Raw genomic sequence first — 23750 nt, 5'->3', positions numbered from 1 at the left:
ATCCTCTTATCTAATACCAAACATCACCCTCCTCATCCTCTTATCTATCTAATACCAAACATCACCCTCCTCATCCTCTTATCTAATACCAAACATCACCCTCCTCATCCTCCTATCTAATACCAAACATCACCCTCCTCATCCTCTTATCTAATACCAAACATCACCCTCCTCATCCTCCTATCTAATACCAAACATCACCCTCCTCATCCTCTTATCTAATACCAAACATCACCCTCCTCATCCACTTCTATAATACCAAACATCACCCTCCTCATCCTCTTATCTCATACCAAACATCACCCTCTTCATCCTCTTATCTAATACCAAACATCACCCTCCTCATCCTCTTATCTAATACCAAACATCACCCTCCTCATCCTCTTATCTAATACCAAACCTCACCCTCCTCATCCTCTTATCTTATACCAAACATCACCCTCCTCATCCTCTTATCTAATACCAAACACCACCCTCATCATCCTCTTATCTAATACCAGACATCACCCTCATCATCCTCTTACCTAATTCCAGACTTCACCCACATCGTCCTCTTATGTCATACCAAACGTCACCCACATCGTCCTCTTATGTCATACCAAACGTCACTCACATCGTCCTCTTATCTAATACCAAACGTCACTCACATCGTCCTCTTATCTAATACCAAACGTCACCCACATCGTCCTCTTATCTAATACCAAACGTCACTCACATCGTCCTCTTATGTCATACCAAACGTCACTCACATCGTCCTCTTATGTCATACCAAACGTCACCCACATCGTCCTCTTATGTCATACCAAACGTCACCCACATCGTCCTCTCTTAGCTAATGGCAAACATAACCCTCATAATCCTCTTCAACCATCTGAAATTGTTGACGGCAGTATATACTTGCAGTTTGGCCACTCACACACACACACACATGCATGCGCACACAGAAGTCTATAATTGTAGACGACAGTGATCTAATGGGATGACAGTTTGAAGATTAAAAATGAATGCTGCTGTTGTTTCCCTGAAGCAATGAGAATCGAAGGTAACAGGGCTGGAAACACGCACACACACGCACGCACGCACACACACACACACACACGCACGCACGCACGCACGCACGCACGCACGCACGCGCACACACACACACACACACACGGCAGAGCTAGAGACGGCATCATGTCATGATAATTCCTGCGTGAACATGACATTTCCACAGCGTCCTGTTTATTCCAATGACTAATGCTGCGGATAGAGCGAGAACGGGGTCTGCGCACAGTGCAGAGATGGTGTGTGTCTAGCCAAGTTGCAATAGACCGAATATTTCCCCTGTTGTAGTAGACAGAATATTTCCCCTGTTGCAGTAGACAGAATATTTCCCCTGTTGTAGTAGACAGAATATTTCCCCTGTTGTAGTAGACAGAATATTTCCCCTGTTGCAGTAGACAGAATATTTCCCGTTGTAGTAGACAGAATATTTCCCCTGTTGCAGTAGACAGAATATTTCCCCTGTTGTAGTAGACAGAATATTTCCCCAGTTGCAGTAGATAGAATATTTCCCCAGTTGCAGTAGATAGAATATTTCCCCTGTTGCAGTAGACAGAATATTTCCCTTGTTGCAGTAGACAACATATTTCCCCTGTTGTAGTAGACAGAATATTTCCCTTGTTGCTGTAGACAGAATATTTCCCCTGTTGTAGTAGACAGAATATTTCCCTTGTTGCAGTAGACAACATATTTCCCCTGTTGCAGTAGATAGAATATTTCCCCTGTTGCAGTAGATATAATATTTCCCTTGTTGTAGTAGACAGAATATTTCCCTTGTTGCAGTAGATATAATATTTCCCTTGTTGCAGTAGATATAATATTTCCCTTGTTGTAGTAGACAGAATATTTCCCCTGTTGCAGTAGATATAATATTTCCCTTGTTGTAGTAGACAGAATATTTCCCTTGTTGCAGTAGATATAATATTTCCCTTGTTGTAGTAGACAGAATATTTCCCCTGTTGCAGTAGACAGAATATTTCCCTTGTTGCAGTAGACAGAATATTTCCCTTGTTGCAGTAGACAGAATATTTCCCCTGTTGCAGTAAAGAATATAAATCACAGGAAGGAGAGAGTGAATTTGGTTGAATGTGCTTTCGTGTGAAAATAATTCAGAATCCTCGTATTATGTTGGATATAACCTAACTGCTAGTCTATGCAGAGATTTCATCCTAGCAAATTATGTAAAATGACCATTTAATGGAGAGAGATATGCAGAGAGTGAATTACAGCATATCCTTTATTTCCAACCCTTAATATAAATATTTCATGACTGGCTCAAACTTTCAGTGACCCATTTTCTTTGTGTTTTTGTTAATACACATTACAATAAACCTTACCCTAACTATACACAAACATGAACATGAAGTCATTATCATGAAGTCATTATCATAAAGTCATTATCGTGAAATCATTAACATGGAGTCATTATCACGAAGTAATCACCGTGAAGTCATTATCTCGAAGTCATTATCATGAAGTCATTATCATGAAGTCATTATCACGATGTCATTATCATGAAGGCATTATCATGCGGTCATTATCACAGGGTCGTTAGCATGAAGCCATTATCGTGAAGTCATTATCACGACGTCATTATCATGAAGTCATTAACATGAGGCCATTATCATGAAGTCAGTATTGTGAGGTCATTAACATTACGTCATTATCATTATCGTGAAATCATTAACATGAAGTCATTATCATGAAGCCATTATCATGAAGTCATTATCATGAAATCATTAACATGAAGTCATTATCATGAAGTCATTATCATGAAGTCATTAACATGAAGTCATTAACATGAAGTCATTATCATGAAGTCATTATCATGAAGTCATTAACATTACGTCATTATCGAAGTCATTAACATGAAATCATTAACATGAAGTCATTATCATGAAGTCATTATCATGAAGTCATTATCATGAAATCATTAACATGAAGTCATTAACCAATTCATCCCAAAGGTGGTTGATGGGGATGATGTCAGGGCTCTGTGCAGGCCAGTCAAGTTCTTCCACACCGATCTCGACAAACCATTTGTGTATGGACTTCGCTTTGTGCACGGGGGCATTGTCATGCTGAAACAGAAAAGGTCCTTCCCCAAACTGTTGCCACCAAGTTGAAAGCACAGAATCATCTCTAGAATGTCATTGTATGTCCACATACTTTTGTATATGTAGTGTATTTTATTTACATAAGTATTCACACCCCTGAGTCAATACTTTGTAGAAGCACCTTTGGCAACGATTACAGCTGTGAGTCTTTCTGGGTGAGTCTCTAAGAGCTTTCCATGCCTGGATTGTGCAACATTTGCCCATTATTATTTTCAAAAATGTTAAAGCTCTGTCAAATTGGTTGTTGGTCCTTGCTAGATAACCCTTTTCAGGTCTTGACATATATTTTCAATAGCTTTAAGTCAAAACTGTAACTCGGCCACTCAGGAACATTCACTGTCTTCTTGGTAAACAACTCCAGTGTAGATTTGGCCTTGTGTTTTAGGTTGTTGTCCTGCTGAAAGGTGAGTTGATCTCCCAGTGTTTGGTGAGGAGCCGACTGAACCGGGGTTTTCCTCTAGGATTTTGTCTGTGCTTAGCTACATTCGGTGTATTTTTTTATACTGAAAAACTCCCCAGTCCTTAATGATTACATGCATACACATGATACAGCCACCACTATGTTTGAAAATATGGACAATGGTACTCAATAATGTATTGGATTTGCCCCAAACATAGCACTTTGGATCCAGGACAAAAAGTTAATTACTTTGCCACATTTTTTGCAGTGTAACTTTAGTGCCATGTTGCAAAACAGTCTTCCTTCTTTTCACTCTTGTCATTTAGTTTAGTATTGTGGAGTAACTACAATGTTGTTGGTCCATCCTCAGTTTTCTCCCATCACAGCCATTAAACTCTGTAACTGTTTTAAAGTCACCATTGGTGAAATCCCTGAGTGGTTTCTTTCCTTTCCAGCAACTGAGTTAGGAAGGACACCTGTTTCTGTGTAGTGACTGGGTGTATTGATACACCATCCAAAGTGTAATTAATATCTTTACCATTCTGCAGGGGATATTCAATGACTGTTTTTTGCCATCTATCAGCAGGAGCCTTTCTTTGCAAGGCACTGGAAAACCTCACTGGTCTTTGTGGTTGAATCTGTGTTTGAAATTCACTGCTGGACTGAGGTTCCTTACAGATAATTGTATGTGTGGGGTACAGAGATGTGTCAAAAACCATGTTCAACACTATTATTACACACAGACTTGTTCAGCACATTTTTACTCCTGAACGTATTTAGGCCATAACAAAGGGGTTGAATACTTATTGACTCAAGACAATTCAGCTTTTCATTTTGTATTAACTTGTAAAAATGTAGGAAAACATAACATTATGAGGTATTGTGTGTAGGCCAGTGACAAAACATCTAAATGTAATCCATTTTAAATTCAGACTGTAAAAGTCAAGGGGTTTGAATACCTTCTGAAGGCTGTGTGTGTGTGTGTGTGTGTGTGTGTGTGTGTGTGTGTGTGTGTGTGTGTGTGTGTGTGTGTGTGTGTGTGCGTGCGTGCGTGCGTGCGTGCGTGCGCGCGCGCTTCCAGCCCTGTTACCTTTGATTCTCATTGCTTCAGGGAAACAACAGCAGCATTCTTCAAACTGTCATCCCATTAGATCACTGTCGACTACAATGAAATACTTCTCTCTGACAGAAAGAAAGACAGTTTGAGTGGTCAATGTTGTGTACGGTGTCCATATTAGGACATCCTCAGTCACCCCAGCTTCTTTTGACTCCGAGGATGTCCTATTATGGACAGTTTGAAGACTAAAAATGAATGCTGCTGTTGTTTCCCTGAAGCAATGAGTTATATGTTTTGTGATTTCAAAGGTTTTCCTATTTGAGCAATGTGAAGCTCAGAGAAATGTCTGCTTAATTACACACACTGTTTGTCTCCTCAGTTTGAGTGGATTTTTCTGTGTTATTTCACAGGTTGCATATTTGATCTGGAGTTTCGGACGAGGAGAGACGGGAAGTTCATAGCGTTGGGGAAGCCTGAGGGTCATCCGAACTCTGGCCGTAGCGTGGGTCAATGCGGGGTCACACCCTGCACCCTGGTGACATGCAGAAACGGAGGGACCTGTGTGGACTCTGGATCCTCTGTCTAGTATGTACACTACATTTTCATTGATTCTTTTATTTTATTTAAACCAGGATATCCCATTGTTATGCTTGCAATCAATTAATCAGATTGATTTATATTGCCCTTTCTACCACAATATATCTCCCAAAGTGCTTTACAGTAACCCATGAAGCCAATGGTATGTGACTGTGGTATTATTATTATTGAGTTAAGTGACTACAATGACGTCTCTGCATAATATGACTTGTCCAGAGATGTAGGCTAAGGCTGGTCATATATAGGGTTGATTGAAGTGTACTGTTGCGGGGGGGGCTTGTGGTTTCTTCTATAAACCTTCTATCATTGAGACTCAGAAAATGCCCACGCTGAAACAGTCTTTGTGGCAAGTGCTCCCTCTATCCATCTCTATGGCGAGACTGAGAAAACAGGACCATGTATTGATGTTCCATGTCAGACCAAGGGCTTAGTGGGCATCAGACCTCCTCCGGCTGGTGTAATCAATGTTATTATCCCAGAAATGAGAGGCTTTGGAGACATAAATCACTGCTCAACATGGAGGCAAATGAATGGGTATGGCTGTACCACTGTTAGTCCTATTAATCATGGTTGGCTGGGTTGACCAGGAGATAGGTGGAGAATTCTATTTCAGCCTGTACAGGTGCTGATCTAGGATCAGGTCCCCAATGCCCATGTGTTCTTGTTCATTATGATATAAAAGGCTAAATTGATCCTAGATCAGCACTCCTACTCTTAGAATCAGCTTTGCCTTTTAGCTCATAATGAACAAGATTATATGGACGGGGGGACCTGATCCTAGATCAGTTTGTTTTAGTTTTTTCCATTCAAGAGAGACTTATCTGTCTGTATTGCTGAGAACAGCATCATCAGAGGAAGGAGCTGTGTGTTTAGGACTCGGTGTTCATGAATGAGATACACTAAAGTGCAGGCAATAGTGGATTCATTCTGCCAATAATTGCAAAATGTTATGTAGTTGGTGAAGATATAACTCTTAGTAATTCACTGTAGATGTATCATCACCATCTGTAGACTCTGTAGATGTATCATCACCATCTGTAGACTCTGTAGATGTATCATCACCATCTGTAGACTCTGTAGATGTATCATCACCACCTGTAGACTCTGTAGATGTATCATCACCATCTGTAGACTCTGTAGATGTATCATCACCATCTGTAGACTCTGTAGATGTATCATCACCATCTGTAGACTCTGTAGATGTATCATCACCACCTGTAGACTCTGTAGATGTATCATCACCACCTGTAGACTCTGTAGATGTATCATCACCATCTGTAGACTCTGTAGATGTATCATCACCATCTGTAGACTCTGTAGATGTATCATCACCAGATGTATCATCACCATCTGTAGACTCTGTAGATGTATCATCACCACCATCACCACCTGTAGACTCTGTAGATGTATCATCACCATCTGTAGACTCTGTAGATGTATCATCACCATCTGTAGACTGTAGATGTATCATCACCATCTGTAGACTCTGTAGATGTATCATCACCACCTGTAGACTCTGTAGATGTATCATCACCATCTGTAGACTCTGTAGATGTATCATCACCATCTGTAGACTCTGTAGATGTATCATCACCATCTGTAGACTGTAGATGTATCATCACCATCTGTAGACTCTGTAGATGTATCATCACCATCTGTAGACTCTGTAGATGTATCATCACCACCTGTAGACTCTGTAGATGTATCATCACCATCTGTAGACTCTGTAGATGTATCATCACCACCTGTAGACTCTGTAGATGTATCATCACCATCTGTAGACTCTGTAGATGTATCATCACCATCTGTAGACTCTGTAGATGTATCATCACCATCTGTAGACTCTGTAGATGTATCATCACCATCTGACTCTGTAGATGTATCATCACCATCTGTAGACTCACCATCTGTAGACTCTGTAGATGTATCATCACCATCTGTAGACTCTGTAGATGTATCATCACCATCTGTAGACTCTGTAGATGTATCATCACCACCTGTAGACTCTGTAGATGTATCATCACCATCTGTAGACTCTGTAGATGTATCATCACCATCTGTAGACTCTGTAGATGTATCATCACCATCTGTAGACTCTGTAGATGTATCATCACCATCTGTAGACTCTGTAGATGTATCATCACCATCTGTAGACTCTGTAGATCATCACTAGTAATAAGCCAGTCCCCTGTACTACAGTATAACTAGTAATAAGCCAGTCCCCTGTACAACAGTATCACTAGTAATAAGCCAGTCCCCTGTACTACAGTATAACTAGTAATAAGCCAGTCCCCTGTACTACAGTATCACTAGTAATAAGCAAGTCCCCTGTACAACAGTATCACTAGTAATAAGCCAGTCCCCTGTACAACAGTATCACTAGTAATAAGCCAGTCCCCTGTACTACAGTATAACTAGTAATAAGCCAGTCCCCTGTACTACAGTATTATTAGTAATAAGCCAGTCCCCTGTACTACAGTATTACTAGTAATAAGCCAGTCCCCTGTACTACAGTATTACTAGTAGTACTCCATGTCATTCTGCTCTCCCCTGTAGCACTACTTCCAGCACTGTCTGTGCCAATAAGTAGTTATTCTGATGTTATGTAAACCTCATGACATCTCTCCTAGCTGCCAGTTACCCTAACCCATGTGTTCCTCTCTCCCCTAGCTGCCAGTAACCCTAACCCATGTGTTCCTCTCTCCCCTAGCTGCCAGTAACCCTAACCCATGTGTTCCTCTCTCCCCTAGCTGCCAGTAACCCTAACCCATGTGTTCCTCTCTCCCCTAGCTGCCAGTAACCCTAACCCATGTGTTCCTCTCTCCCCTAGCTGCCAGTAACCCTAACCCATGTGTTCCTCTCTCCCCTAGCTGCCAGTAACCCTAACCCATGTGTTCCTCTCTCCCCTAGCTGCCAGTAACCCTAACCCATGTGTTCCTCTCTCCCCTAGCTGCCAGTAACCCTAACCCATGTGTTCCTCTCTCCCCTAGCTGCCAGTAACCCTAACCCATGTGTTCCTCCCTCTCTCCCCCAGCTGCCAGTAACCCTAACCCATGTGTTCCTCTCTCCCCTAGCTGCCAGTTACCCTAACCCATGTGTTCCTCCCATGTGTTCCTCTCCCCCTAGCTGCCAGTAACCCTAACCCATGTGTTCCTCTCTCCCCTAGCTGCCAGTTACCCTAACCCATGTGTTCCTCTCTCCCCTAGCTGCCAGTAACCCTAACCCATGTGTTCCTCTCTCCCTAGCTGCCAGTAACCCTAACCCATGTGTTCCTCTCTCCCCTAGCTGCCAGTAACCCTAACCCATGTGTTCCTCTCTCCCCTAGCTGCCAGTTACCCTAACCCATGTGTTCCTCTCTCCCCTAGCTGCCAGTAACCCTAACCCATGTGTTCCTCTCTCCCCTAGCTGCCAGTAACCCTAACCCATGTGTTCCTCTCTCCCCTAGCTGCCAGTAACCCTAACCCATGTGTTCCTCTCTCCCCTAGCTGCCAGTAACCCTAACCCATGTGTTCCTCTCTCCCCTAGCTGCCAGTTAACCCTAACCCATGTGTTCCTCTCTCTCCTAGCTGCCAGTAACCCTAACCCATGTGTTCCTCTCTCCCCTAGCTGCCAGTTACCCTAACCCATGTGTTCCTCTCTCCCCTAGCTGCCAGTAACCCTAACCCATGTGTTCCTCTCTCCCCTAGCTGCCAGTAACCCTAACCCATGTGTTCCTCTCTCCCCTAGCTGCCAGTAACCCTAACCCATGTGTTCCTCTCTCCCCCATAGCTGCCAGTTACCCTAACCCATGTGTTCCTCTCTCCCTAGCTGCCAGTAACCCTAACCCATGTGTTCCTCTCTCCCCTAGCTGCCAGTTACCCTAACCCATGTGTTCCTCTCCCCTCCCAGTAACCCTAACCCATGCTGCCAGTTACCCTAACCCATGTGTTCCTCTCTCCCCTAGCTGCCAGTAACCCTAACCCATGTGTTCCTCTCTCCCCTAGCTGCCAGTAACCCTAACCCATGTGTTCCTCTCTCCCCTAGCTGCCAGTTACCCTAACCCATGTGTTCCTCTCTCCCCTAGCTGCCAGTAACCCTAACCCATGTGTTCCTCTCTCCCCTAGCTGCCAGTTACCCTAACCCATGTGTTCCTCTCTCCCCTAGCTGCCAGTAACCCTAACCCATGTGTTCCTCTCTCCCCTAGCTGCCAGTTACCCTAACCCATGTGTTCCTCTCTCCCCTAGCTGCCAGTTACCCTAACCCATGTGTTCCTCTCTCCCCTAGCTGCCAGTAACCCTAACCCATGTGTTCCTCTCTTACCCTAACCCATGTGTTCCTCTCTCCCTAGCTGCCAGTTACCCTAACCCATGTGTTCCTCTCTCTCCTAGCTGCCAGTAACCCTAACCCATGTGTTCCTCTCTCCCCTAGCTGCCAGTTACCCTAACCCATGTGTTCCTCCTCTCCCCTAACCCATAGCTGCCAGTTACCCTAACCCATGTGTTCCTCTCTCCCTAGCTGCCAGTTACCCTAACCCATGTGTTCCTCTCTCCCCATGTGTTCCTAGCTGCCAGTTACCCTAACCCATGTGTTCCTCTCTCCCCTAGCTGCCAGTTACCCTAACCCATGTGTTCCTCTCTCCCCTAGCTGCCAGTAACCCTAACCCATGTGTTCCTCTCTCCCCTAGCTGCCAGTAACCCTAACCCATGTGTTCCTCTCTCTCCTAGCTGCCAGTAACCCTAACCCATGTGTTCCTCTCTCCTGCCAGTAGCTGCCAGTTACCCTAACCCATGTGTTCCTCTCTCCCCTAGCTGCCAGTAACCCTAACCCATGTGTTCCTCTCTCCCCTAGCTGCCAGTAACCCTAACCCATGTGTTCCTCTCTCCCCTAGCTGCCAGTAACCCTAACCCATGTGTTCCTCTCTCTCCTAGCTGCCAGTTACCCTAACCCATGTGTTCCTCTCTCCCCTAGCTGCCAGTAACCCTAACCCATGTGTTCCTCTCTCCCCTAGCTGCCAGTTACCCTAACCCATGTGTTCCTCTCTCCCCTAGCTGCCAGTTACCCTAACCCATGTGTTCCTCTCTCTCCTAGCTGCCAGTTACCCTAACCCATGTGTTCCTCTCTCTCCTAGCTGCCAGTTACCCTAACCCATGTGTTCCTCTCTCTCCTAGCTGCCAGTTACCCTAACCCATGTGTTCCTCTCTCCCCTAGCTGCCAGTTACCCTAACCCATGTGTTCCTCTCTCTCCTAGCTGCCAGTAACCCTAACCCATGTGTTCCTCTCTCTCCTAGCTGCCAGTGCCCATTCGGCTGGAAGGGAGCACTCTGCTCTGAGACCGTGTCTGTGTGCGACGCTGAACACCGTCCCCCTCCCTTGTGTGCCCGTGGTTCCACCTGCGTACCCCTTCCAGACGGATACACCTGCCTCTGCCCCTTGGGCACCGGCGGACTGCACTGTCAGCAAGGTCAGAATACCGACCAAACACTAACCAAATACTATCAGGTCAGAATACTGACCAAACACTAACCAAATGCTATCAGGTCAGAATACTGACCAAACACTAACCAAATGCTATCAGGTCAGAATACTGACCAAACACTAACCAAATACTATTAGGTCAGAATACTGACCAAACACTAACCAAATAGTATTAGGTCAAAATAATAACCAACCAACCCAACCAGTTTGTTCCAAAAAAATAAGAAAAAGAAAGCGATTAACCTCTCCCTTAATCTTTCCGTTAATCTCTCCGCTAACCTCTCCGCTAACCTCTCCGTTACCTTCTCCGTTAAGCTCTCTGTTAAGTGCTCTGTTAACCTCTCTGTGAACCTCTCTGTTAACCTTTCTGTTAAACTCTCCGTAAAACACTGATGAAGGTCTATTGAGACCAAAACGTTGGTGGACGTTTTTTCCCCATTATCCTATCGTATCCATTTCCAGGGTTTTAAAATGTAATTATATCAAATGAATAGATCTCAGTCCCTCTCATATAACCATTTTTCTTTCCCCTTTTATTGATAGCTTGACACTAAGAAATAGATACCGTACCAGTCAAAAGTTTGGACACACCTACTCATTCAAGGGTTTTTCTTTATCTGTACTATTTTCTACATTGTAGAATAATAGTGAAGACATCAAAACTATGCAATAACACATATGGAATCATGTAGTTGCCAAAAAGTGTTAAACAAATCTAAATATATTTTCAATTTTAGATTATTCAAAGTAGCCACCCTTTTCCTTGATGACTTTGCACACTTGTAATTCTCTCAACCAGCTTCATGAGGTAGTCACCTGGAATGCATTTCAATTAACAGGTGTGCCTTTTTAAAAGTTAATTTGTGGAATTTATTTCCTTCTTAATGAGTTTGAGACGATCAGCTGTGTTGTGACAAGGTAGGGAGATATACAGAAGATAACCAATCAGTTGTGTTGTGACAAGGTAGGGGGCGTGTACAGAAGATAACCAATCAGTTGTGTTGTGACAAGGTAGGGGGCGTGTACAGAAGAGCCCTATTTGGTAAAAGACCAAGTCCATATTATGTCAAGAACAGCTCAAATAAGCAAAGAGAAATGACAGTCCATCATTACTTTAAGATATGAAGGTCAGTCAATCTGGAACATTTTAAGAACTTTGAAAGTTTCTTCAAGTGCAGTCACAAAAACCATCAAGCGCTATGTTGAAACTGCCTCTCATGAGGACCGCCACAGGAAAGGAAGACCAGAGTTACCTCTGCTGCAGAAGATAAGTTCATAAGAGTTACCAGCCTCAGAAATTGCAGCCCAAATAAATGCTCCACAGAGTTCAAGTAACAGACACTAACATGAATCAGGCCTTCATGGTATGATTGCTGCATAGAAACCACTACTAAAGGACACCAATTAGAAGAAGAGACTTGCTTAGTCCAAGAAACACGAGCAAGGGACATTAGACCGGTGGAAATCTGTCCTTTGGTCTGATGAGTCCAAATTTCAGATTTTTGGTTTCAACCGCTGTGTCTTTGTGGGACGAGAGTAGCTGAACAGATGATCTCCGCATGTGTGGTTCCCACCATGAAGCATGGAGGAGGAGGTGTGATGGTGTAATTTGTATTTATTATGGATCCCCGTTAGCTGTTGCCAAAGCAGCAGCTACTCTTCCTGGGGTCCAGTAAAATTAAGGCAGTTTATACCATTTTAAAAACATTACTATACATTCACAGATTTCACAACACACTGTGTGCCCTCAGGCCCATAATTCACCACTACCACATATCGACAGTAGTAAATCCATGTGTATTATGTTATCGTGTGTGTGTATGCAAATCAAATCAAATTGTATTTGTCACATACACATGGTTAGCAGATGTTAATGCGAGTGTAGCGAAATGCTTGTGCTTCTAGTTCCGAAAATGCAGTAATATCCAACGAGTAATCTAACCTAACAATTTCACAACAACTACCTTATACACACAAGTGTAAAGGAATGAATATGAACATAAAAAAATATATGAATGAATGCTGGCCATAGGTAAGTATGGGTAGATTGTAAACAAGATAGTGGTATAGAGTACAGTATATACATATGAGATGAGTAATGTAGGGTATGTAAACAAGATGCAGTAGATGGTATAGAGTACAGTATATACATATGAGATGAGTAATGTAGGGTATGTAAACAAGATGCAGTAGATGGTATAGAGTACAGTATATACATATGAGATGAGTAATGTAGGGTATGTAAACAAGATGCAGTAGATGGTATAGAGTACAGTATATACATATGAGATGAGTAATGTAGGGTATGTAAACATATACAAGTGCGTTGTTTAAAGTGGCTAGTGATACATTTATTATATAGATTTTTCCATTATTAATGTTGCTGGAGTTGAGTCAGCATGTTGGCAGCAGCCACTCAATGTTAGTGATGGCTGTTTAACAGTCTGATGGCCTTGAGATAGAAGCTGTTTTTCAGTCTCTCGGTCCCTGCTTTGATGCACCTGTACTGACCCCGCCTTCTGGATGATAGCGGGGTGAACAGGCAGTGGCTCGGGTGGTTGTTGTCCCTGATGATCTTTTTGGCCTTCCTGTGACATCGGGTGGTGCAGATGTCCTGGAGGGCAGGTAGTTTGCCCCCGGTGATGCATTGTGCAGACCTCACTACCCTCTGGAGAGCCTTACGGTTATGGGCGGAGCAGTTTCCGTACCAGGCGGTGATACAGCCCGACAGGATGCTCTCGATTGTGCATCTGTAAAAGTTTGTGAGTGATTTTGGTGACAAGCCAAATTTCTTCAGCCTCCTGAGGTTGAAGAGGCGCTGTTATGCCTTCTTCACCACACTGTCTGTGTGGTTGGACCATTTCAGTTTGTCCGTGATGTGTACGCCGAGGAACTTAAAACTTTCTACCCTCTCCATGTGTCGATGTGGATAGGGGGGTGCTCCCTCTGCTGTTTCCTGAAGTCCACGATCATCTCCTTTGTTTTGTTGACATTGAGTGTGAGGTTATCTTCCTGACAGGGCCCTCACCTCCTCCCTGTAGGTCGTCTCGTTGTTGTTGGTAATCAAGCCTACCACTGTAGTGTTGTCTGCAAACTTGATGATTGAGTTGGAGGCGTGTATGGCCATGCAGTCGTGGGTGAACCGGGAGTACAGGAGAGGGCTGAGAACACACCCTTGTGGGGCCCCAGTGTTGAGGATCAGCAGGGTGGAGATGTTGTTATCTTCCCTCACCACCTTAGGGCGGCCCGTCAGGAAGTCCAGGACCCAGTTGGACAGGGCGGAGTCGAGACCCAAGATCTCGAGCTTGATGACGAGTTTGGAAGGTACTATGGTGTTAAATGCTGAGCTGTAGTCGATGAACAGCATTCTCACATAGGTATTCCTCTTGTCCAGATGGGTTAGGGCAGTGTGCAGTGGGATTGCGATTGCGCCATCTGTGGACCTATTGGGGCGGTAAGCAAATTGGAGTGGTTCTAGGGTGTCAGGTAGGGTGGAGGTGATATGGTCCTTGACTAGTCTCTCAAAGCACTTCATGATGACGGAAGTGAGTGCTATGGGGCGGTAGTCATATTACCTTAGCTTTCTTGGGAACAGGAACAATGGTGGCCCTCTTGAAGCATGTGGGAACAGCAGACTGGAATAAGGATTGATTGAATATGTCCTTAACACACCAGCCAGCTGGTCTGCGCATGCTCTGAGAAACGAGGCTGGTGATGCCATCTGGGCCGGCAGCCTTGCGAGGGTTGACACGTTAAAATGTTTTGCTCATGTCGGCTGCAGTGAAGGAGAGCCCGCAGGTTTTGGTAGCGGGCCGTGTCAGTGGCACTGTATTGTCCTCACTCTGGTTTATATGCTCATGACTACTGCTTACAATAGCTGTAGGATAAACAGATGTATTCGGTGCAATTAGGGTACATAAATTAAATTACTTACATTGTGTTTGCCAATGCCCTTAAAATCATGTACATTTCATGCAGCATAATGGCGACTCATTGTCACAATGGCAGGGATTAACTGAGCTGGTCTTGGATCATTTACCAGTCATTGTTTCAACGCAGTCTTGAAATGCTTGGACAGAGTCCAGGAGCCAAGATGATTTGGATGGACTCCGTCATTCCTGCAGAGTATCTTCTGTTTCCAGAAGGTGACAAAGTTATCAATAAAAGTGACTATTAGTATTTTAGCCAGATGTGTGATGCCAGCAGTCTGCGGAATCTTTCACACCCACGGCCCAACGATGGTACTGGACCTGAAATTATTGGCCCTTTTTTGGAGTCTCTTAATGTTAAAATCACTTTTTAAAAATCAATTTTCAAATGTTCCGAGCTAGCCCTCCTGATGTCGTTTGACCCCACATGGACTTCAACAGTGTCAGCTCCCGGCATCGGTGGTAGAACAGTCGAAGCACCCTTGTTATGTTCTTTTGCCTTTGGGACCGATATGTTTTGCACCATAGAGCTGCCTATGATGACAGCTGGTGATGTTGAATGGGCCAGTCTCTCAGGCAGCCTCACAGTTTGGTGAAGCCACCGGAGAGGGAGACAGATCCGAGGACGAAGATGCAGGTACCTCCGGATCCGATCTTGATTGGGAAGCCACGGAGGACGAAGGCTCCGGAACCTCTGGATCCAGGGCGGCAAAGCTGTTTTTGGTCTGTGTCAGTTCCGGGCTCAACATCTCCATGAAGACCCTCGTTGCCAGAGGACGCCTTCTTCGACTTCCACGGCAAGTGACGTACCTCCATGGCTGGTTGGTTGGGTCGAGAACAGCTCCGTTCTCCAAGGAAGAAGAGACCACTTCGGGGATGGAACCCTGCCTAGCACCGGCCAGTCGGCTGTGGAGAGCCGACACGGCGGCGAAACTTCCACCAGACCAGAGCGGCGTCCGGCTACTAGAGTGGAAGAAAAATAAAAGGTATGTGGGTGTGGGTTCCCCAGTAGCTTATGTAGGTTTGCTACTTGCTTGCTAAGAGTAGCTACTTCGCTCCTTTAGTCCTCCGCAAGCAAGCAGTTGCTACATTGAAAGTCAGCGCGGTCCACATTGGCCCGGAACAAAGCAAACACAGCTCCTGCAACACTGGAAACGTTTAATAGCGGCCTCCGTTTGAGACCTTTTTTGAGGCCGCCGAGTGTGGGGGTGCTTTGCTGCTGACGTTGTCTGTGGTTTATTTAGAATTCAAGGCACACTTTACCATCATGGCTGCCACAGCATTCTACAGCAATACACCATCCCATCTGGTTTGCGCTTTGGAACTACCATTAGTTTTTCCACAGAACAATGACCCAACACCCCTCCACGCTATGTAAGGGCTATTTGACCAAGTAGGAGAGTGATCAGATGATCTGGTCTCCACAATCACCCAACCTCAACCCAATTGAGATGATTTGGGATGAGTTGGACCACAGAGTGAAGGAAAAGCAGCCAACAAGTGCTCAGCATATGTGGGAACTCCTTCAAGACTGTTGAAAAAGCATTCCTCATGAAGCTGGTTGAGAATGCCAAGAGTGTGCAAAGCTATCATTAAGGCAAAGGGTGGCTACTTTGAATATATTTAGATTTGTTTAACACTTTGTTGGTTACTACATGATTCCATATGTGTTATTTCAAAGTTTTGATGTCTTCACTATTATTCCACAATGTAGAAAATAGTACAAAAAAAGAAAAACCCATAATTGGGTAGGTGTGTCCAAACTTTTGACAGGTACTGTATATTTTTTACATGAATCCACCAGATAATCCACCAGATACTATAGCTGCAGTCCTGCTCCCAGACTGGCAGTCAGAGTAGCGCTTCAGTGGTTAGATCCCAGACTGGCAGTCAGAGCAGCGCATCAGTGGTTATATTAATGAGATTTCAATCAAATCCAGTCAGTCAGTATAGCTCTCTGGTACAAATTGCCAAGGAACATTGGGCTCTGGGGTGAGCTCATTTAAATGAATCCATATTCAGTACACTGTGACCTGTGACCTGTTAGAACTGGCTGGGCCAATAGGTTCAATTAGAGAATGACATTGCATAATAGCCTACTGTGGCTATAGCCCTCTGTCTCTTACAGCCGGTACTAATTCCCTCCCTACTCCTTCCCCTTGGCCCTACTCCTTCCCCTTGGCCCTACTCCTTCCCCTTGGCCCTAACCCTTCCCCATGGCCCTACTCCTTCCCCATGGCCCTACTCCTTCCCCTTGGCCCTAACCCTTCCCCATGGCCCTACTCCTTCCCCATGGCCCTACTCCTTCCCCTTGGCCCTACTCCTTCCCCATGGCCCTACTCCTTCCCCATGGCCCTACTCCTTCCCCATGGCCCTACTCCTTCCCCATGGCCCTACTCCTTCCCCTTGGCCCTACTCCTTCCCCATGGCCCTAACCCTTCCCCTTGGCCCTACTCCTTCCCCATGGCCCTACTCCTTCCCCATGGCCCTAACCCTTCCCCTTGGCCCTACTCCTTCCCCATGGCCCTAACCCTTCCCCATGGCCCTACTCCTTCCCCATGGCCCTACTCCTTCCTTGGCCCTATCCTTCCCCATGGCCCTAACCCTTCCCCATGGCCCTACTCCTTCCCCAGGGCCCTACTCCTTCCCCTGTGGCCCTACTCCTTCCCCATGGCCCTAACCCTTCCTTACCTTCCCCTGTGGCCCTACTCCTTCCCCATGGCCCTAACCCTTCCCCATGGCCCTAACCCTTCCCTTGGCCCTACTCCTTCCAAATCTAAATGGCCCTATGACTCAGTATTACCCCTTGTTTATAGTAGTAGCCCTACTCCTGGTACCCCTTGTATTTAAGCCTCTCCCCATGACTCAGTAACCCCCCCATAGCAAGTTATTCCCTGTACTGGTACCCTACTCTATAGACAAATCATGACCCTACTCCTTCCCCATGACCAGTACTGGTACCCCTCCTTTTCCCTTACTCAGTACTGGTACCCCTTGTATATAGACAAGTCATTGTTACTCATTGTGTATTTATTCCTTGTTATTATTTGTCTATTATTTCTCTATTTTCTTCTCTCTGTATTGTTGGGAAGGGCCCGTTAGCATTTCACTGTTGCTTCGTAAACCTGTTGTTTACGAGGCACGTGACAAATCAAATTTGATTTGACTTTAGAGATATATAAGTAATTACATTGTCTTGTTGCGCACCTACAACAAGACAACTCAGATGTGAGAGTACTGAAAATATTGAAGGATTAGGGCCAACAGAAGGAATGTTTATATTCATGAGTCTTGTCCTGGGGCAGAACTGAACGATTTCCACTAGATAGGCCAGCTGCAAAGTCAGAATTGGCTATATTGTAAAAATTAATGAAAACTAAAAGTACCTTTTTGGTCATTAGAGTTAGCAGTATGATTAAGAAGAAAGAGATGGGGATAGAGGGGGGAGGAGAGACAGAGAGATGGGGATAGAGGGGGAGAAGAGACAGAGAGAGTTCTGCACACATGACTGTAAGAGGGCTCTACAGAGGCATATCATCATCATCATATCAGGAGAGACAGAGAGAGGGATAGAGGAGGGAGGAGAGACAGAGAGAGAGAGACAGAGAGAGGGAGGGAGATAGAGGGGGAGGAGAACAGAGAGAAGACAGAGAGAGGGATAGAGGGGGAGGAGAGACAGAGAGGGGGATACAGGAGAGACAGAGAGGTCTCTATGGCTGTTTGGGGTTTTATAGAGACAGAGGAGATTTGATTTGGATAGGGGGAGAAGGGAGAGGGATATTACTGGGGGGGAGAGACAGAGAGAGGGATAGCCAAACACAGGCTTCTATGTATTACCTGCATTGCTTGCTGTTTGGGGTTTTAAGCTGGGTTTTTGTACAGCACTTTGAGATATCAGCTGATGTATGAAGGGCTATATAAATACATTTGATTTGATTTGGATAGAGGGGGAGGAGAGACAGAGAGAGGGATAGAGGGAGAGGAGAGACAGAGAGAGAGATAGAGGGAGAGGAGAGACAGATAGGGACAGAGGGGGAGGAGAGATAGAGAGAGGGATAGAGGGGGGAGAGACAGAGAGAGGGATAGAGGGGGAGGAGAGACAGAGAGAGGGAGAGAGGGGGAGGAGAGAGAGAGGGACAGAGGTGGAGGAGAGACAGAGAGAGGGATAGAGGGGGAGGAGAGACAGAGAGAGGGATAGAGGGGGAGGAGAGACAGAGAGAGGGATAGAGGGGGGAGAGACAGAGAGATTAGGGGGGAGGAGAGACAGAGGGGGGGCTCTAGGAGAGGACAAAACATAGGGCTCTATGATAGAGTAGGACCAGTAGACAAAACATAGGGCTCTAGAGATTAGAGTATAGAGGGGGAGGAGAGACAGAAGAGGGTCTCTATTAGGGGGAGGAGAGAAGAGAGGGATGATTACTGAGGGGGAAGGAGGACAGAGACCTACTGATACAGAGGACAGAACAGAGGGGGATGTATTACTGTATACAAAACAGAGGGGCAGGAGATACAGAGAGAGGGGGTAGGAGAGACAGAGAGAGGAATAGAGGGGGAGGAGAGAGACAGAGAGGGAATAGATAGACCTACTGTATAGAAAAGGGGGAGGACACAGGTGACAGACAGACAGACAGACAGACAGACAGACAGACAGACAGACAGACAGACAGACAGACAGACAGAAGACAGACAGACAGATGTAGGCACAGACAGGCAGGCAGGCAGGCAGACAGGCAGGCAGACAGGCAGACAGGCAGACAGACAGACAGACAGACAGACAGACAGACAGACAGACAGACAGACAGACAGACAGACAGCAAAGTAGGGACAGAGGTATAGAGAGAAAAAGAAGCCATTGTGTGAGAGAAAGAGGAGATGGAAATAAATGTCACAGCTCAGTGTGTCCCACTATCTCCAAGCTTACCGCATTTGATTTAACCTTTATTGAACAAGGCAAGTCAGTTAAGAGCAAACCCGACGAGGCTGGGCCAATTGTGCGCCGACCTATGGGTCTCCCAATCACGGCCGGTAGTGATACAGCCTGGCTATGTTTTATGATGTTATTATGCAAAACACAGGGCTCTATGTATTACTGTAGACCTACTGTATACAAAACACAGGGCTCTATATATTACTGTAGACCTACTGTATACAAAACACAGGGCTCTATATATTACTGTAGTAGACCTACTGTATACAAAACACAGGGCTCTATGTATTACTGTAGTAGACCTACTGTATACAAAACACAGGGCTCTATATATTACTGTAGTAGACCTACTGTATACAAAACACAGGGCTCTATGTATTACTGTAGTAGACCTACTGTATACAAAACACAGGGCTCTATGTATTACTGTATACAAAACACAGTAGACCTACTGTATACAAAACACAGGGCTCTATGTATTACTGTAGTAGACCTACTGTATACAAAACATAGGGCTCTATGTATTACTGTAGTAGACCTACTGTATACAAAACACAGGGCTCTATGTATTACTGTATACAAAACACAGGGCTCTATGTATTACTGTAGTAGACCTACTGTATACAAAACACAGGGCTCTATGTATTACTGTATACAAAACACAGGGCTCTATGTATTACTGTAGACCTACTGTATACAAAACACAGGGCTCTATGTATTACTGTAGTAGACCTACTGTATACAAAACACAGGGCTCTATGTATTACTGTAGTAGACCTACTGTATACAAAACACAGGGCTCTATGTATTACTGTAGTAGACCTACTGTATACAAAACACAGGGCTCTATTACTGTAGTAGACCTACTGTATACAAAACACAGGGCTCTATGTATTACTGTAGTAGACCTACTGTATACAAAACACAGGGCTCTATGTAGTACTGTATACAAAACACAGGTCTCTATGTATTACTGTATACAAAACACAGGGCTCTATTACTGTAGTAGACCTACTGTATACAAAACACAGGGCTCTATGTATTACTGTATACAAAACACAGGGCTCTATGTATTACTGTATACAAAACACAGGGCTCTATTACTGTAGTAGACCTACTGTATACAAAACACAGGGCTCTATGTATTACTGTATACAAAACAGAGGGCTCTATGTATTACTGTATACAAAACACAGGTCTCTATTACTGTAGACCTACTGTATACAAAACACAGGTCTCTATGTATTACTGTAGTAGACCTACTGTATACAAAACACAGGGCTCTATGTATTACTGTAGTAGACCTACTGTATACAAAACACAGGGCTCTATGTATTACTGTAGTAGACCTACTGTATACAAAACACAGGGCTCTATGTAGTACTGTATACAAAACACAGGGCTCTATTACTGTAGTAGACCTACTGTATACAAAACACAGGTGTCTATGTATTACTGTATACAAAACACAGGGCTCTATGTATTACTGTAGTAGACATACTGTGTACAACATGTTCTCATCTTCAATCTGATAGAACAGGAGTTTGAGAATATACAGATAAATCCAATAACATTGTTGTCATATAAGCAATAAGAATTACACTACAACTCTGAACAAACCTTACAGATTTCCCTTTTACTCTGGTTCATCTTGATGTTATGAAGATACATCTTCATAGTACCATGTATAATGTTTGATACATTAGACATTATTTTCTATTATGTTCTTGTAACAAGTAATTTCAGAACCAAATGAACAAGAAAAAATATTCTAAAATTATTTTAGACATTTTACATTTTTTATGAGGTTTCTATTTCTCCCATTCTTGTTTGTTTCAGCCATGGCCATCAGTGACCCGTTCTTCAGCGGTAACCAATCATCCTGGATGTCTTTCCCTCCAGTCAGCATCAGACACAGGACAGACCTCAGGCTGCAGTTCCAGACTCTGTCACCAGAGGGCATCATCTTCTACACAGCACAGCACCTCAGTGCCCGGGCCGGTAGGAACAAACGGAACCATTCTATCCTCTACACTGCTCTGTTTTCATGTCATTTGTGGTTTATAGAAACGTGCTAATAATATAACTACATTCAGAATGGCAACAACATTAATCACCATCGTATCTCTCTGGTCATGTCATCCACAGGAGACTTCTTCTGTGTGTCCCTGACATCGGGGTTGGTCCAGCTGCGTTACAACCTGGGTTCTGGAACCAACGTGTTACAGTCCACTAACAGAGTGGACACCAGCGGAGGGACCTGGCACACGGTACCATGTCAAATCAAATCACATTTTATTTGTCACATGCGCAAATATCTTACATTGAAATGCTTACTTTTTAGTAAAAAAATATATATTTTACCTTTATTTAACTAGACAAGTCCGTTAAGAACAAATTCTTATTTTCAATGACGGCCTAGGAACAGTGGGTTAACTGCCTGTTCAGGGGCAGAACGACAGATTTGTACCTTGTCAGCTCGGGGGTTTGAACTTGCAACCTTCCGGTTACTAGTCCAACGCTCTAACCACTAGGCTACCTGCCACCCCACTTACAAGCCCTTAACCAACAACACAGTTGTAAGCGAAAAAAAGACACACAATAACACAATTGGTTAGGTGGCCATATAACGGCAGCCACATTATGTTCTTACACCTGTACAGAACAGGCGAGAACATTCAGCTGCGTTTGTGCTGAAAACACATCAGATATTTACAGGATCTGGATAAATAATTAGAAAACACACGCAAATAATATTTTCTGTAAAGGTTTGATGTTGTTATCATTCCAGGTGAGGGCAGGCAGGACAGGCCACCAGGGGTACCTGGTTCTGGACGGGCTGGAGGTGAAGCAGAACAACACAGAGGGAGGGATGTCCACTCTGGACGTGGCCACGGACCTCTTCGTCGGCGGGGTCTCCGACCTGAGCTCCATCTCTACGTTCTCCGTGGAGAACGAGCCTGTGGGTTTTACCGGAGGCGTGAGAGAGCTCGTCTTAAACGGACACGACTTTGACCTGACGGCGACAGGGGCCCTGGCAGGGGCCAATGTGGGCGACTGGGACGGGACTGCGTGCGGGTACAAGGTGTGCCAGAACGGCGGCCGCTGTACTCCGTTGAGCGGCGCTGATTCGGACTCGTTTATGTGCACCTGCCCTCCTCGGTGGACGGGTCCTGTGTGTAACCAGGCGGTGTATTGTGTCAATAACCTGTGTCAACATGAATCATTGTGTTTGGCTGATCTTGTGACCGGCTCATACGACTGTTTCTGTCCTCTCGGGTGGGAGGGGAGGTACTGCGATAAGCAGGTAGGCCTATCCATGACCACTCTGAAGTTCGTTGGGAAATCATATCTGAAATACAGGGATCCTAAATTCAACACACGGAATCTGAGGTACACGCAGGTTTCGTTTAACTTTACAGCCAGCGGGAACGAAGGGTTGATTCTGTGGATGGGAAGAGCGGCGCACGATGACGACGATTACCTTGCTGTCGGGCTTCAGGCGGGCCACCTCAAAATCGCAGTCAACCTCGGAGAGAGGCTCTCCCTCCCGCTCACTTTCAGAAACGTCACGTTGTGTTGTAACAAATGGCATTATTTATCTATCTCTCTGAACAGCACCATTATTCAGGTGTTCCTGGGTGACGAGAGGGTCCTTTTCGAAGACGTGGACCCCTTCGAGCGTTACGTTGCCATGAATTACGGGGGTCTGTTGTACTTGGGAGGGTTCGAGTTGCTCAGGAACATCTCAACAGTGACGTCTGGGCTGTTTACCAAAGGATTTGTGGGAGATCTTAAAGACGTGCGTTTGTATCAGGACCCCAGACAACTGCAGTTCCTCCAAAACAGCGAAGGATTTAATGTTCACAAAAGTAATGAGTAGTTCTGTAACTTGTGAAAATAGGTGATTAATGTGATAAAGAAATTCATAGAATTGGTTTCTAGAATGTAATAATTTAAGTTCTTTATACACTACTTGTATGGTAATCCAAGTTGTATTCGTTATGCACCAAATGGAAGAAAACACAAACAGGGAGGATAACTTCCTGGAATTGTTAAGTGTTTGTGTTGGTTTTATAAATCCATTTTGTGCCCTGATGAACACAACTCTGTTGAAACTGCCAACTCCTCAGTAGATGGTTTATACCCTGAGTATTCCAAACATTAAGAACACCTTCCTAATATTGAGTTGCTCCCCTCCCTTTTCCCCTCAGAACAGCCTCAG

At 44.8% G+C, this 23750-nt stretch overlaps 1 protein-coding gene across 1 annotated transcript; it reads left to right on the top strand.

Annotated features, from left to right (window-relative positions):
- Positions 1 to 1029: 1029 nt before the first annotated feature.
- LOC118378186 (protein eyes shut homolog) lies at positions 1030 to 23408 on the top strand. The gene is made up of 6 exons (XM_052500532.1): positions 1030 to 1042; positions 5029 to 5203; positions 10483 to 10655; positions 21365 to 21526; positions 21674 to 21795; positions 22317 to 23408. Exons 1-6 carry the CDS (start codon positions 1030 to 1032, stop codon positions 23406 to 23408), a joined length of 1737 nt encoding a protein of 578 aa, XP_052356492.1.
- Positions 23409 to 23750: the final 342 nt, after the last annotated feature.

The sequence above is a fragment of the Oncorhynchus keta genome, unplaced genomic scaffold (genome assembly GCF_023373465.1).
Source record: "Oncorhynchus keta strain PuntledgeMale-10-30-2019 unplaced genomic scaffold, Oket_V2 Un_contig_11201_pilon_pilon, whole genome shotgun sequence".
Taxonomy (NCBI): Eukaryota; Metazoa; Chordata; class Actinopteri; order Salmoniformes; family Salmonidae; genus Oncorhynchus; species Oncorhynchus keta.
Note: the sequence above shows the minus strand (reverse complement) of the source record. Positions and strands in the feature narration are given on the sequence as shown.

Coding starts and splice junctions, on each gene's coding strand:
- LOC118378186 (XM_052500532.1), top strand. Junction 5,204..10,482: donor GACTCTGGATCCTCTGTCTA/GTATGTACACTA, acceptor TCTCTCTCCTAG/CTGCCAGTGCCCATTCGGCT. Junction 21,796..22,316: donor GCGGAGGGACCTGGCACACG/GTACCATGTCAA, acceptor TTATCATTCCAG/GTGAGGGCAGGCAGGACAGG.